Source organism: Petaurus breviceps, unplaced genomic scaffold (assembly GCF_028583685.1).
Source record: "Petaurus breviceps papuanus isolate PSGF00001 unplaced genomic scaffold, PetGlider_PUasm1.0 208, whole genome shotgun sequence".
Classification (NCBI taxonomy): domain Eukaryota; kingdom Metazoa; phylum Chordata; class Mammalia; order Diprotodontia; family Petauridae; genus Petaurus; species Petaurus breviceps.
Window position 1 is genome coordinate 28,537,738 of NW_027185852.1, and position 13,684 is coordinate 28,551,421.

General features: G+C 45.4%; 1 protein-coding gene across 1 annotated transcript in view; it reads right to left on the bottom strand.

Annotated features, from left to right (window-relative positions):
• Positions 1-13,684, bottom strand: part of LOC138165371 (cytochrome P450 4A6-like) — an 88,876-nt gene that overhangs the window by 46,782 nt on the left and 28,410 nt on the right. Inside the window, exons 5-10 of the mRNA XM_069093636.1 lie at positions 12,740-12,864; positions 11,334-11,488; positions 9,793-9,899; positions 8,463-8,653; positions 8,184-8,317; positions 5,269-5,333 (exon numbers count right to left, since the gene is read on the bottom strand). Coding sequence (XP_068949737.1) covers positions 5,269-5,333; positions 8,184-8,317; positions 8,463-8,653; positions 9,793-9,899; positions 11,334-11,488; positions 12,740-12,864 — 777 coding nt within the window. The remainder of the gene's footprint in view (positions 1-5,268; positions 5,334-8,183; positions 8,318-8,462; positions 8,654-9,792; positions 9,900-11,333; positions 11,489-12,739; positions 12,865-13,684) is intronic.

The window sequence follows — 13,684 nt, forward strand, 5'->3', positions numbered from 1 at the left end:
ACACCTGCCAATCAATGCCAGCATCAGTGGGAGGTGGGGCTAGGTGGCTGTGGGAAGGGTCCTACTTTCCTTGGCTCATAGACCCAACATGATTTTCCTCCCCTTCCCTACCCCACTGCCAACTCCAGGCCCTTCTTCTACCACCAACTTTTGGGATCCTTTGGTCTTCTGAGACCCATACTATAATTGGACCACCCTTTCTTGGGTTTTGGTGTCATCCTCTGCCAACCACTGGACTGGTCTAGCAACTTGTTCAACTAGCTTAGCACTGAGCTCCCAGGCTCCTTACCTCACCCCCTGCTCTCATCCTCCTATGTTTCAATATTCATGTTGACCTCAGACCTTGCATCTATCTGAACTACACCATGACCAGAATTGTTAAGTCTGAAATTCCTCTTCCCAACTACAACCTCCTGTCCTGCCCCTCTCACCTCTATACTGAGGCTCCTTGTAACTCTCATGGTGACCTTAAGCCAGCTGGCCCACCCCTAGTCCTGTAGTCCATCTCCCCTCCATCTGGATTGGCTCTTCTCCACATCCATCTTGGCCTCCATGGTTTGCCTTTTCAGTCCCATTAGCTGCTACACTGGACACTTTTACCCACTTTATCAGAATTCCCTCACTCCTAAACACAGGTCTTGCCTCTGGGTCGCCCCCCACCATCCACCTTCTCTGCTCCTACTCCAGGGCTATTGGAGAAAACCATGAAATGGGGGGAGGGGCCAGAGTCAAGATGGTGGAGTAGAAACAGGACTTCCTCTCAGCTCTGACTTCCACCTCCTCCAGTTCTTGTAAAAAAAATGACTCTAAACAAACTTTAGAGCTACAGAACCCACAAAATGACAGAGAGAAGCTAACTTCCTGCTGAAGACAGCCCAACAGGCTGGCAGGAAGGGGCCAGCACAATGCTCTAGGAGCCAAGCCCAGTCCCATGTGAGCCAGAGGTTTTTGCCTCAGGGCAGCCACAACCAGCAGCCAGCTGGAGGGACTTCAGATCACCAGCAGCTGTGGCAGTTTCCAAAATTATCAACACATAGGTGCTAAGGACAAAGTGAGAGGTCAGTGTAGTGTGAACTTTGGGATCCAGGAGCTCAGGAGGGTGATCTGGCCTTTGCCCCCTGGAAGGAGAAGCAGCTGAGGCACGGCAGCTGTGCAGCAACTGCCATGTGGCTGCTTCAGCTGCTGGCCTACAGATTTCAGGGGGATCAAGCAACCAGTATGAGGGGTAATCACTCTTGATTTAACCTGCTTGGATCTGGATTGCTGTCTAGAGTGGAGGTCCTGGGGCGCATGACCAGTAAGGCAGAGCCAGTGGAGGCTTCAGAGAGGGCACCCAACTAATAGCTCCAGCAGCTGAGAAAAGCCCAGAGATTTGGAACAAAGCTATCTCTCTGGTAGCAGAGTTCTACTGTGGCAAAAAGCTCGAAAGTCAAATAATTGAGTGGTAACATGAGCAAGCAAAGAAAATAAAGCAAGCAGAGCAATTTGACATTGGACTCCTATTTTGGGGACAAAAAGGATCAAAGCGTGGAACAGGAGGAAGACAGTGAAGTCAGAACTACTGCACCAAAAGCTTCCAAGAAAAAATATAAGCTGGTTACAGGTGATAGAGGAGCTTAAGAAGGATTTTGAAAACCAAATAAGAGAAGTGGAGAAAAAACTGGAAAGAGAAATGAGAATGATGCAAGAAAATCATGAAAAGAGAGTCAACAACCTGACTGAAGAAAATAACACCTTAAAAATAGACTAACTCAAATGGCAAAAGAGGCTCAAAAAGGTAATGAGGAGAAGAATGCCTTAAAAAGCCAAATTTTCCAGATGGAAAAAAACTCGAAAGCTCACTGAAGAGAATCATTCCTTCAGAATTAGATTGGAGCAAATGGAAGCTAGTGGCTTTATGAGAAATCAAAATACTCTTAAACAGATCCAAACAAATGAAAAAATAGAAGATGATGTGAAATATCTCATTGGACAAAACCACTGACCTGGAAAGTAGAACCAAGAGAAATAATTTAAAAATTATTGGACTACCTGAAAGCCATGATCAAAAAAGAACCTAGAAATCATCCTTCAAGAAATTCTCAAGGAAAATTGTCCTAATTGTTTAGAACCAGAGGGCAAAATAGAGGTTGAAAGAATCCACTGATCACCTCCTGAAAAAGATCCCAAAAAGAAAACTCCTAGGAATATTATGGCCAGGTTCTGGAATTCCTAGATCAAGGAGAAAATATTACAAGCAGCCAGGAAGAAACAATTTTAATATTGTGGAAACACAATCAGGATAACACAGGATCTGGCAGCTTCTACACTGAGGGATCAAAGAGCTTGGAATATGATATTCCAGAGGTCAAAGGAGCTGGGATTAAAACCAAGAATCACCTACCCAGAAAAACTGAGTATCATGTTTCAGGGGAAAATATGGTCATTCGGTGGAATAGAGGACTTTCAAGCATTCTTGATGAAAAAACCAGAGTTGAATAGAAAATTTCACATTCAGATACATGAAGCAAGAGAAGTATGAGAAGGTAAACAGGGAAAAGAAATCATAAGGAACTTATCAAAGTTGAACTATTTACGTTCCTACTTGGAAAAATGATAATTGTAACTTATTAAACTTTTCTTAGTATGAAAATAGTCGAAGGGAATGGAAATGTATATATAGGGGCAGCCAGGTGGCTCAGCAAGTAAGAGCACCAGCCCCAGTGTCGGGATGACCTGGGGATCGAATCTGGGCTCAGACACTTAGCACCACACCCAGAAATAACTGGCTGTGTTACCTTAAGCAAGTTACTTAACCCCAATTGCTTTAAAAAAATGTATGTGTGTATATATATATATATATATATGTATGTGTGTGTGTCTGTATAGAAGGGTATATGGGCTATGAATACATATGTGAGTGTGTGTGTATATATGTGTACAGGTATACAGAGACAGAGGGCACAGGACCAAGTTAATAGGAAGGGATGATACTTAAAAGGTGAAATTAAGAGGTGAGAGAGGAATATAATGAGAGGAGATGAGGAGAGACAAAATGGGGTAAATTATCTCATATAGAAGAGGCAAGGGAAAACTGGTACAATGGAGGGGAAGAACAGGAAGGCAAAAGGGAATGAGTCAACCTTATTCTCATTGAATTTGGCTTAGGTAGGGAATGACATACACACTGAATAGGGTATCTCACCCTACAGGAGAGTAGGGGGGAAGGGGATGAGAGGGGGGATAATGGAAGGGAGGGCAGGTGGGGGGGAGGGAAGTTGGAAGCACCCACTTTTGAAAAGGGACAGGATCAAAGTAGAGAATAGAACAAGTCGGGGATGGGATAGGATGGAGGGAAATATAGTCAGTCTTTCACAATATATCCACTATGGAAATGTTTTGCTTAGTTACACATATACAACCTATATTGAATTGCTTATCTTCCCAGTAAGGGTGGGTGGCAAGGGAGGAAGGGAAAGTATCTGCAATACAAAGTTTTAGAATCAAGTGTTTAAATATATATACATATTATTATTAATATTTTACATGTAACTGGGAAATGAGATATACAGGCACTGGGGCATAGAGATCCACTGTGCCCTATTGGAAAGTCAAAGGGAGAATGGAGGAAGATATGGGAGAGAGCAGATTGGGGGAGGTGATATTCAGTGGGATTGCTATTTTGGGGTGATGGGTAGGGGAAAAATGGGGAGAAAATTTGTAACTCAAAATCTTGAGGAAATGAATGATGCAAACTAAAAAAAATTAAAAAGAGAGAAAAAAGAAATAAAACAAAATCAGAGGTAAATCAGTGTAGCAAGGGTACTGCCCCAAGTGTCACTGAAGGACCATAGTCCTTTTACAGTGAAGTGAAAAGTTTAGGTAGAGTTGAAAGATTAATGTCCATTTTTGAAGATTTAATTTGATCAATGCAATAAGCAATCATTATTTTAGACTGTAGAAGAGTGATGATGAAGCAAATTATCCCCTTCTTAATAGACAGGTGATGGACTCAGGGTGCAGAATAAGACATTTCTTGGATATGGAATTTTTGTTGCTGGACTATGCATATTTCTTAGAAGAGTTTTGTTTTTCGTTTGGTGAGGGGGAAGGTGTAAGGGAAAGAAAATGAATTTTTATTCATAGGAAAAAAAACTAAATTTTACAAACTGACAAAGAAAAAGAAAAGAAAAGAAAACCATGTCATGGAGCTGATTTCACCAGCTACAAACGCAAGGCAGTCGCCTCTGATGCCCAGTAGTCATACCACTTCTCTAGGCTTGTTTCTTCACCTGTAAAATGAGGGGATTGGCCTTTGTGGCTCCAGATCTAGGCCTCTGTAAACCTCCCTGTTGCCTGACAAGCTTTCTCTTCTATCCATATTAATTCTTTCTTTCATTCCCCTTGGTTACCGTCATGACTTCTCCTTTCCTTCCACCACCAAGCCCAGCTTCAACCTCCCCCTTGGGGCAGATGGCCTAACCCCACTTCTTAACTGACTCCCACCCTTATCTTCCTCAGCCCAATATTCCTTCATTTCTCAAAACTTCTCCACATTTGGAAATGTGGAGAAACATCCAGCAAACATCCAATCTAGCTCATGGCCAGGAAAGAATCCCCCCTGCAACACTCCCCCTTCTCCTGAGGCAGACCATTCCCTCCTCTGGACTGTTAGGAAGGCTGTCCTGACCTCCAGCTTCAATCCATCTCTTTGGAACTTTGCCCTTTGGCCCTGGTTCTGTCCCCCAAGGCCAAACAAAACAAGTCTTACTGCTCCTACACAGGACAGCCCTGTGGGTATTTGAGAACAGACAGCTACCATATGCCCCATCCCCCTTCTCCAGCCTTAAAAAGTCCAGTTCCTTTAATCATCTTCCTATGGCATGGCCTCCAGGCCCTTCCCTATCCTGATTGCCTGCCTCTGGACACTCTCCTATTTAGCAATGGCTTTTATTTTTTTTTTGAGACAATTGGGGTTAAGTGACTTCCCCAGGGTCACACAGCTAGTAAGTGTCTGAAGCCAGATTTGAACTCAGATTTTCCAGACTCCAGGGCAGATGTTCTATCCACTGCACCACCTATCTGCCCAGCACTGGCCTTCTTGAACTGTAGTGCCCAGAACTGAGCACAGCGCTCCCTCCAAATGTGTTCTGAACAGCAGGACTGTCCCACCACCACCAATGTGGAGTGTCCTCTGTCTGTCATCCCGGAGCAGCCCCTTCTAGCTGACCCCCTCCCCATCAGTTCTGATGGACCCTCAAGCCCATCCCCTCTAGGGGGCAGACACACCTCTGGTTCCGGCCATACACTGGGATTGTGGTGAAGGGCATATATGCTGATGGTGACAGAGGCTCCTGGAGAGGCAAAAAGAAGCAGCTGGAGAAAGCAGCTGACCTACCCACACCCCCAACAGCAGCAGCAATAATGACTAGCATCCACATGGCACGTTAAGGTTAATAAAGCACTTCCACATTATCTCCCTGGGCCCTTACAACAACCCTATCATCATCCCCATTTTACAGAGGAGGAAACTGATGGACCAAAGTTAAATGACTTGCTCAGGGTCACACAGCTAGTAAAGTGGCTTCAACAGAATTCAAACTCAGGTCTCCCTGACTCCACGTCCAACACTTTAGTCACTGCTCTGCCTCATAGCCCATAGGTTCTGGGCTCTCGGTTTACTAGCCTGGGAGTGGGAGAGACCTAAGGCCTAGCTCTATGGCAATAGCTATTTGGTCAGTAGAAGGACTAAAGCCCCTATATTATCTGAGTCATAGAAACTTCTAGGATCTAACCAGATCTCTCTGGCACTTTACCCTCTCCAGCCATGGTTGTGGGTTAGGAGGGGGGATACAAGCCACCAGGGTATCAGGGTAAAGGGCTTAGTGGGGCTAGGTTAGATCAGGAAAGTGACCAGGCCCTTGGAAATCCCTACTCAGGCTCAGAAGACCATGGGACCATAGGACCTAGAGCTGGAAGAAAGCTTTATTGAGTTCCACCCAGGGATGTAGAAATGAAGGCCCTCAAATGGCAATGCCTTGCCTACAGTAACACCAATGATGTCACCTGCCTCCTCAGTGGAAAGGGACAGAGGAATCATTAAGATCCAAGTTTCTAGCTGCCCACCCAGGCTCCTTCCACTCCACTAGGTTGGTTTTCTGATCTGCAGTAGATGCCCCAGCTCTGGACCCATGGTCACCTCCGCCCTTTAGACCTCCCTGGCCTACGGCCACCCTGACACTAACCCAATGTGGCTTTTCAGTTCATGTTGGTTTTCCTCCCAACTCAGTCTAATTCCTCTTCCATGGTTTCATGCGAGGATCCCTGCAGCCTTCCAAGGTGCAAAAACATAGAGAATGGGGAATTGGCCTCACCATTGGCATATATTTCTCTGAGCTTGAGAAAGATGAGACCGTCAGGGCTTAGGATGGGAAGCGGATTAAGGACTAAGAAGAGCAAAAATAGGGTGAAACAAAGCACGTCCTCAGGACAAAGGTTTTCTATGGCTAGATATCAAGATCACCTCTCCTCACACCTTAGACCCTGCCTCTATCTGGGCAGGAGATCAGTAAACTTCAGAGGCCAAGGTCTATGAGAGCCAGATGGGCACTGATATCACTACTTTCTCTGACCTATGAATCAGGGAGGCAGCAGAGATGACCAACAGCTCTGAGAAGGGATCAGCTTCCTTCATACTCCATGAGTAGCAGAGGCAAGAAATCAGGTTGGGCTCTATGGCCTCTGAGATTTGTATCAGCCCTAAATCTGGGGCAGAACCATTAACACACCTGGAGATGCCCATTCCTCTTTTGGACCTTTCTGATTTGGAGGAAGTTTATCCTGATATCAAATCTAAACCTTCATATCTAAAACTCCACCCCCCCCCAGAATAAATCCAATATACCAAGGGACAGACTTCCAAACACTTGAAGACAGAGAACATATTCCTTCTCCCTTCTCTCCTCCAGGTGGGGGGGAGGGTGCGTTAAAACAGCAAGGGGTGGTGGGAATTGAGGGAACCACACTGACTCCATCTTGTGACTCAATTCTGGAGCCAGTGCAATGCCCTTTCTAGTCAATGAGGGGTCAAGTCCAATTTCTGTATTGTAAGAAAGCTTTATTCAGTTATGAGAAGAGTGAGAAAACCTTATTGCATTGTTTGAACTGAGCCCTACATGGTTGGGAAACTGGACCACCTCAACTGCTGCTTAGAGATCCTTAAACTAAGGACCGAGGCTATGCTGACCAGAAACCCAGTCAGATCTGGAGACTGATGCAAGGAATTTTCTTACAATTGTACATCTCTAGCAATCCACATGTCTTCCCTGTAAACTGGCCCCATAGTGGTTAATCAGTTATCTTTACGGTGGTCCTTGGATTGAATACAGACACTTGAGGGGAATGGGACACTTCTGTTTTTTTCTGATTTCAGGGCACTTTCCCCTCCCAACTTGAAAAGTTCCAAATCATTCATCCAACTAGAAACCAAATTACTTAATTTTATATCCTGGCTAATTGTTTCCTTTTAATTAACTGGTCATATTTTATTGTTTTTAATGCATGAAAATCTGTCGTCTCCTGTACTCTGGGTCCAGTACCAAAGCTAAGGGGCCTGGGCCTGGTTTGTTGGGCAATCGGCACGAATTACTTAATAGATCGATGTTTTTGGAAATCCGAACCTTTATTTCCTCAGTCATTTCACAAAGGGTCAGCATTCCCAGCCTCACTTCAGTCAGTGGCTGGTCGTTGATCACCTTTTCCCAACACTCTTCCCTTGAAGATCCTTTCCTAGGGCCTAAGTGACACTGGAGTGAAGCAGCAGGTGGAGCACTAAGCCTGAAGTCAGGAAGACCTGAGTTCAAATACGACTCCAGATATAACCTATGTGACTTGTGCCTCAGTTTCCTCATCTATAAACTAAGCACAGTAATATCACCCACTCCCCAGGATTGTTATAAGGATCAAATCACATAGTATTTTTAAAGTACTTAACACAATGCCTGGAACATAGTAGGTGCTTAATAAATGCTTATACCCTTGCCTTCCCTGGGGAGTATTCAGTGGGGGGACTTTGAGGGACCTGGAAGGTCCTTGTTGAAGAGTTTTCATTACTGCTTTTTCAAAGGTTAACAAATCCAACCTCCCAGCCACATAGAGAGGGCTCCACAAGCTTGTAGAATTCACAAGTGTATATAACTTATTACCTGCAGGTAAGGAGCGACCATCAGGGAAGGTGATGGGCTTGCTGAGCTCCCTGGAGATGTTTGGGACTGGAGGATAGAGGCGCAGGGACTCCTTGATGCACATGGTGGTATATGGCATCTGGCTCAGGTTCTCCCTGAAAGCAAGGAGATTAAGGGACGAAGAAACTGTCAGGAGGGAAGGATCAGACAGGCAATGGGACATTGGGGGAACCGAGGGTTTTCTCCTCTGGAGCACAAAGAGGGAGAAAAAAAGCAGACCCTAATCCCACAGCCACTCACCAAGTGATAGCTTTCCCATCTCCCAGGATGCCCCTGATCTCCTCCCGGCATTTCTGCTGGTGCTCAGGATTCATGGCGAGAGAATAGAAAATCCAGGAGATACCACTGGAGGTAGTGTCGTGACCCTCAAACATGAAAGTGTCCACCTCAGCCTTCAGCTCTTTATCTGACAAGCTGTCTCCATTCTCTGTCTGGTGAAGAGAAGCCACTAACATCAGGGACCAGGCACCCTTTATCAAGGGTCTGCCATGTGCAGAAACTTGTGCCAAGGGAGGGATGAAGTCTAGAGAAGACCCAGGCCCTGCCCTCAGGAAGCCTATAGCCATCCCACCCAAGGGAGAAGACCCAATTGCTCTTAACTCCAAACTCCAGTGAAAAGTACCTTTAAAACGTGCAAAGAAGGTTAGATGGACTGGGGCTTCAGGGAAGGCTTCTGGGAGGAGGTGGCACTCCAGTTGGGTGTTCAAAGATGACATTTATTTTTAACTTAAATGCCCATCAGATTGCCTGGTACCTAGTGATCACTTATTACTGAGGCAGATGGGGGTGAAGTGACTTGCCCAGGGTCACACAACTAGAAAGTGAACTGAAGTAGGAAAGAGGAGTAGTTTGAGGAATACCAATTATGAGTTCTGTTTGAGATGTTGAATTTGAGATTGCTATGGGAAATCTAGTTCAAGACGCCCAAAAGGCAGTTAGTGATACAAGAAAGGAGCTCAAGGGAGAAGATAGAAATAAATAAGATAAAAATAAAAAGAGCTAAAAAAAAAAAGATGGAGAGTGAGAATAATTAATGACTAGCCTAAAATGCTCGACTGATATCCATGAAACGTCAAGAAATCTATAGGAAGGCCCCAACCTCTTCAGTGACTTACTAGGGAGGACTCATGAGAAGACATGGACCAGGATCTCAGAGGGTGAGAGGGCATGGATGGGCTGCAATAAGAAGCATTAGGAGTGCACCAAGGTGGGATTTCCTTCTATCAGAGCACAAGGCACCAAAATGAGCTAAGAGGATTTTTCTCTCTGACTAAATATGGCACCAGGAGCTCCTTATGATGATGATTGGCAGCTCCCAAGAAAGAAGATGACAGCTGTGAAAAGACTAGATTTCAAAATGGTCCTTTGGGCCACAGAGACCCTACCCAGACACTCCAGCTCCACCACCTGCATAACCTCTCAAATAGGGTTGACCACTCCCAGATTCACTCTGGTCCCAGTGCCTCTCAGGACATCAACACAGGGAAAAGGGAAAGCACCAAAAAAGAGAAGGCATGGGAAGCTGCTTTCCTCCTACGTAGGGGTAACCACAGGCTTGGGCAGCTCTCACCTTGGCACAGAGGAGGATGTCCAGGAAATCCAAGTGTCGTTTCTTCGAGATAGCCTCCAAGCCTCCTTCCTGCTGGAGGTATTGCTTCCTCTTCCTAATCACCATGTCTACAGGAAAATGGTTCATGGTCTCAGACCATAGAGACCAAGCTCCCTTGGGAAGTATTGAGTTCTCAATGCCCATGGCTTGTTGTATTACACACAGGCAACTCTCCCTGTGCTTCTTCCATGTTGGAGAGAGCACTGGACTTGACGCCAATAAAAGGTAGGTTCCAATCCTGCCTTGGACACTTTCTAGCTGTGTGACCCTGGGCAAGTCACTTCACCCCCCACCTGCCTCAGTTTCCTCATCTGTAAAATGAAAGGGTTGGATTCAATGACTTCCAAAGTTCCTTACATTTCTCAGGCTATGATCCTATGAACTCACACTTCTATCTCCCCTCCACTGATGAGTGCCAGGAGTGACGTTTTGTGTGTGTGTGTGTGTTCATGAATGTATGTGTATGAGAGTGCATGCATGTAACCAGGGTCTCAAATTCAGTTCCATAAGACTCTCCTCATTGTTGGAGAAGTCCCCAAAGAGAATCTGGAATCAAGCATCTTCCCTCTTTAAGTTGGGAGCTAGGGTTGGGAATCAAGGTTCTATATTCTCCAAACCTCTTGCTCTTGGGAGCAGACCACAAACCAATCATCTCCACCAATGAGTAGAGTCGGATGCCACTGGGCTTGACCTGCTGGTTACATGTGAGGCTGTATGTGTCTACCAATGAATCAATGAAAAAAGCATTAATTAAACACTGACTATGTACCACCAGGTATTGTGTTACGAGTGAGAATAGTTGTGTTTGAATGATAGAATTTCAGAGTTGCATGGACCTTGGTCTTTCCTCCTTGAACCAGGTCAGGATCAGTCAAATACACAAATACACACCCTCATAGACTTGACACATTGAAACACCTTTAGTCATCAGCATGGATTTCTTGCTGTTCATCCAAAACAAATATCAAAATTAGATGCAGCAATTTGAATAGAGTCCTTCCCTCTGAAACAGATAAAGGTCACTCTCTGGGAGATTTTTCATGCCCCAGCTGAACTATGCCTCACAGTCTTCCATAAATTTTTTCCTGAGTCTACTGTGCACCCAGAAGACAGAGACCCTCCCACTGGGTATTCAGATCTGAGTGGGTCATGAGAGCATCAGCTGCCTTCAGATGCTTATCTTGGAGAAAAGAAGGCTCGGGAGGATAGGGTCACTGACTCCAGCTATCTGAAAGGCTGTGGTGAAGAGTCCACTTGACCCTCAAACATAGAACTGGGAACAATGGCTGAAAGTCAGAGGGATTCCAATCTCAGCTCATGATAAGCAATAGGCCAACCTGGGAGCCAGGGACATCCCCCTCCTAGAGGAGGCCCTCCCAGGGACACTGGAGAAGGGGCTTCTTTCACTGGGTGGTATCTCATGCTTTGTGAGGTCTTTCAATGCCCTGTTGAGAGAACAAATTACATTTGATTGGCAGACAGCAGGTAGGGGCAAGCAGTACCTGTGTGCTCATGGGCCCATCGAACAGACTGGCGAGCCTGGTAGCCCTGTCGACTGAACCAGTAGATGAAGTCATTGTGATATAGGGAATACCGAATCCGAGAGAATATCAGGGCTCCCTGTTCCCACACAGCCTGGATGTAGCAATTAGCATTCCTGCAGGGAAGAAGGGCACAGGGTGGGTGAAGGGCAAAGGCCAGCCAGAACCGGGAAAAAGCCTTTGGTCTGAAAGGGAGAGCTAGGGCAGGACCTAGGCCTGTGATGATAAAATGAGGTAACATAAGGCTCTTTGCAAACCTAAAAGTGCCATATAAATGCTGACCATTAGTGGTATTATCATTTCACTGGCATAGGGCACTCCCTGTTGTGCAAAGTCCCTCAACCAATGCAGGTCAGCACCTTGACTAAAACCCAATAGCCTGGGCCATTTGCTGGGATCACACAACCATTTCATGTCCAAGGCTGAACTTGATGCCAGATCTTACTGGTTGTGAGATAAGCTTTAGCCATTGTCCCACCATACCTTGTGACTATACAGGGATGAACTTCAATGAGTGCCATTGATGTGCCAGGTACTAGGGATATGTATAAAGATAACAAAAATGAACCAATCTTTGCCCTCCGGGAGTAGGGGGTGACTAGGGGGAGATAATCTAAACAAAGAAAATTCAACCTGAACAAATTAAATTTCCTTGGGTGGAGGGGGGGGGGGCGTGGAGCAGCACTAGTCTTTAGAAGTAGAATGAGATGCTACAGGCTAGGTTTCCTGTAGGAGGCTGTAAGCACAAGCAAAGTGGGATTTTTGTTGTTTTTTTTTTTCCGGAGTTCAGTTTCCCAGGCTCAGGTTAAATTGTAAACATCTGAAGGATTTTGAAAGTCCTTTGAACCTTGATCACTCACAGCTGTGCTGAGTCAAGTAGATTTCCTGCTTCTGGCTCTGAGCCAATCAGGGGTCTCCTCTTGGTTATATATTCTAGGGGGTTGTCAGTTTGCTTTTGGGGGTTTACTAGTGAGAAGAATATTTTGATTTCCTAGTTGAGACTCTGTATGTTCAGAGCCCCCAGACTGCTTAGATGTTTGTGCTCCTTCAATCCAGTGATGTCTATGAAATATATAGCAATATTTCTATGTTCAGACAGGGGAGGCCTGTCTGTTGGTCTTTGTGCTAATTTCTCTGATTATATTTTCTATACTCACTTCTGTCTCTGTAATTAAAGTAGGATTGTTCCTTTAAAACTGTCTTTCCTTTATAAAGCAGATCAAAAGAACCTGTGTTAGCAGGCCATCCTGGGTAGGATACTTGCTGATATAGAGGCGGTGACTGAGCTGAGCTTTAAAGGAAGAGAAAGCAGTGACCAGGGTCAGATGAGCTTTCTTGGAAGTGTGGACAATGTGGCCATCACTCACCTCTCTGTCTGGCAGTTGCTCTCAAGGCTAAAGGCACATTTCATGAGGGTATCCAGGGTCATCAGGCTGACATGCTCAAAGATCTCCAGGTTGGAGCTCTGGGTGATGAGCTTCTCCCATTTATCCTAGAGCAGAAGAAGGCAGCACAGACTCTCAGCATGCAGGCTCCCCTGCGGCAGGCAAATCCACCCTTTCACCTTAGCCCACCCTCTCCTGTCTCTGCATTTTACTGATACCATCCATCAGGTCTGGAATATACTCCACTTCCCTCATCTTCCCAAGCCCCCCACCCCAATTCCTTCTAAGCCCAGCTCAGATGCCACAGCCTCCTCCAGAAAGCCCTCCATCCCCACAGCAGAAAGTGATCAGCCCCTCTTCAAGTTCCTCAGATCCTTTGTGTGGATTTTTTTCATCTCCCCCCTTGCCTTTGCTCAGACACAAAGTCCCAGATCCCCAGAGCTGGGGGGAGAGGGGGAAAGAGGATCCATAGAACAGAGAATGTCTCTGATTCAAAGACAGTGTTCCTTGATTGTCTTTGAATCAGAGACATTTATCAATTTGGCCTCCCCACACTAGATTATAGATTCTTTGAGAGAAAGGTCAGTGCCCTGCCTTCCCTTGTCTCCACAGGAGCCATCTTTGGGCTTTATATAGATTCCTCATTTAATAAATATTTTTAATCAAATTATCTTTTTCAGGTCTGCGTCTGAAAACTGACAAGATCTTCAAGGATATGGAAAGAAGTGCTCACATACTTATAGGCAGAATGTGTTTAGGAAGCATAGCTTGAAACAAATTGTGAATTTTGGGGGGAAACTCCTCCCAGTGATTATATGCAATAATTTATTGATTCTATCCATTCACAATCTACATAAAGTGGGAGAAGTGACCCAAAGTTACACACACACACACACACACACACACACACACACACACACACACACA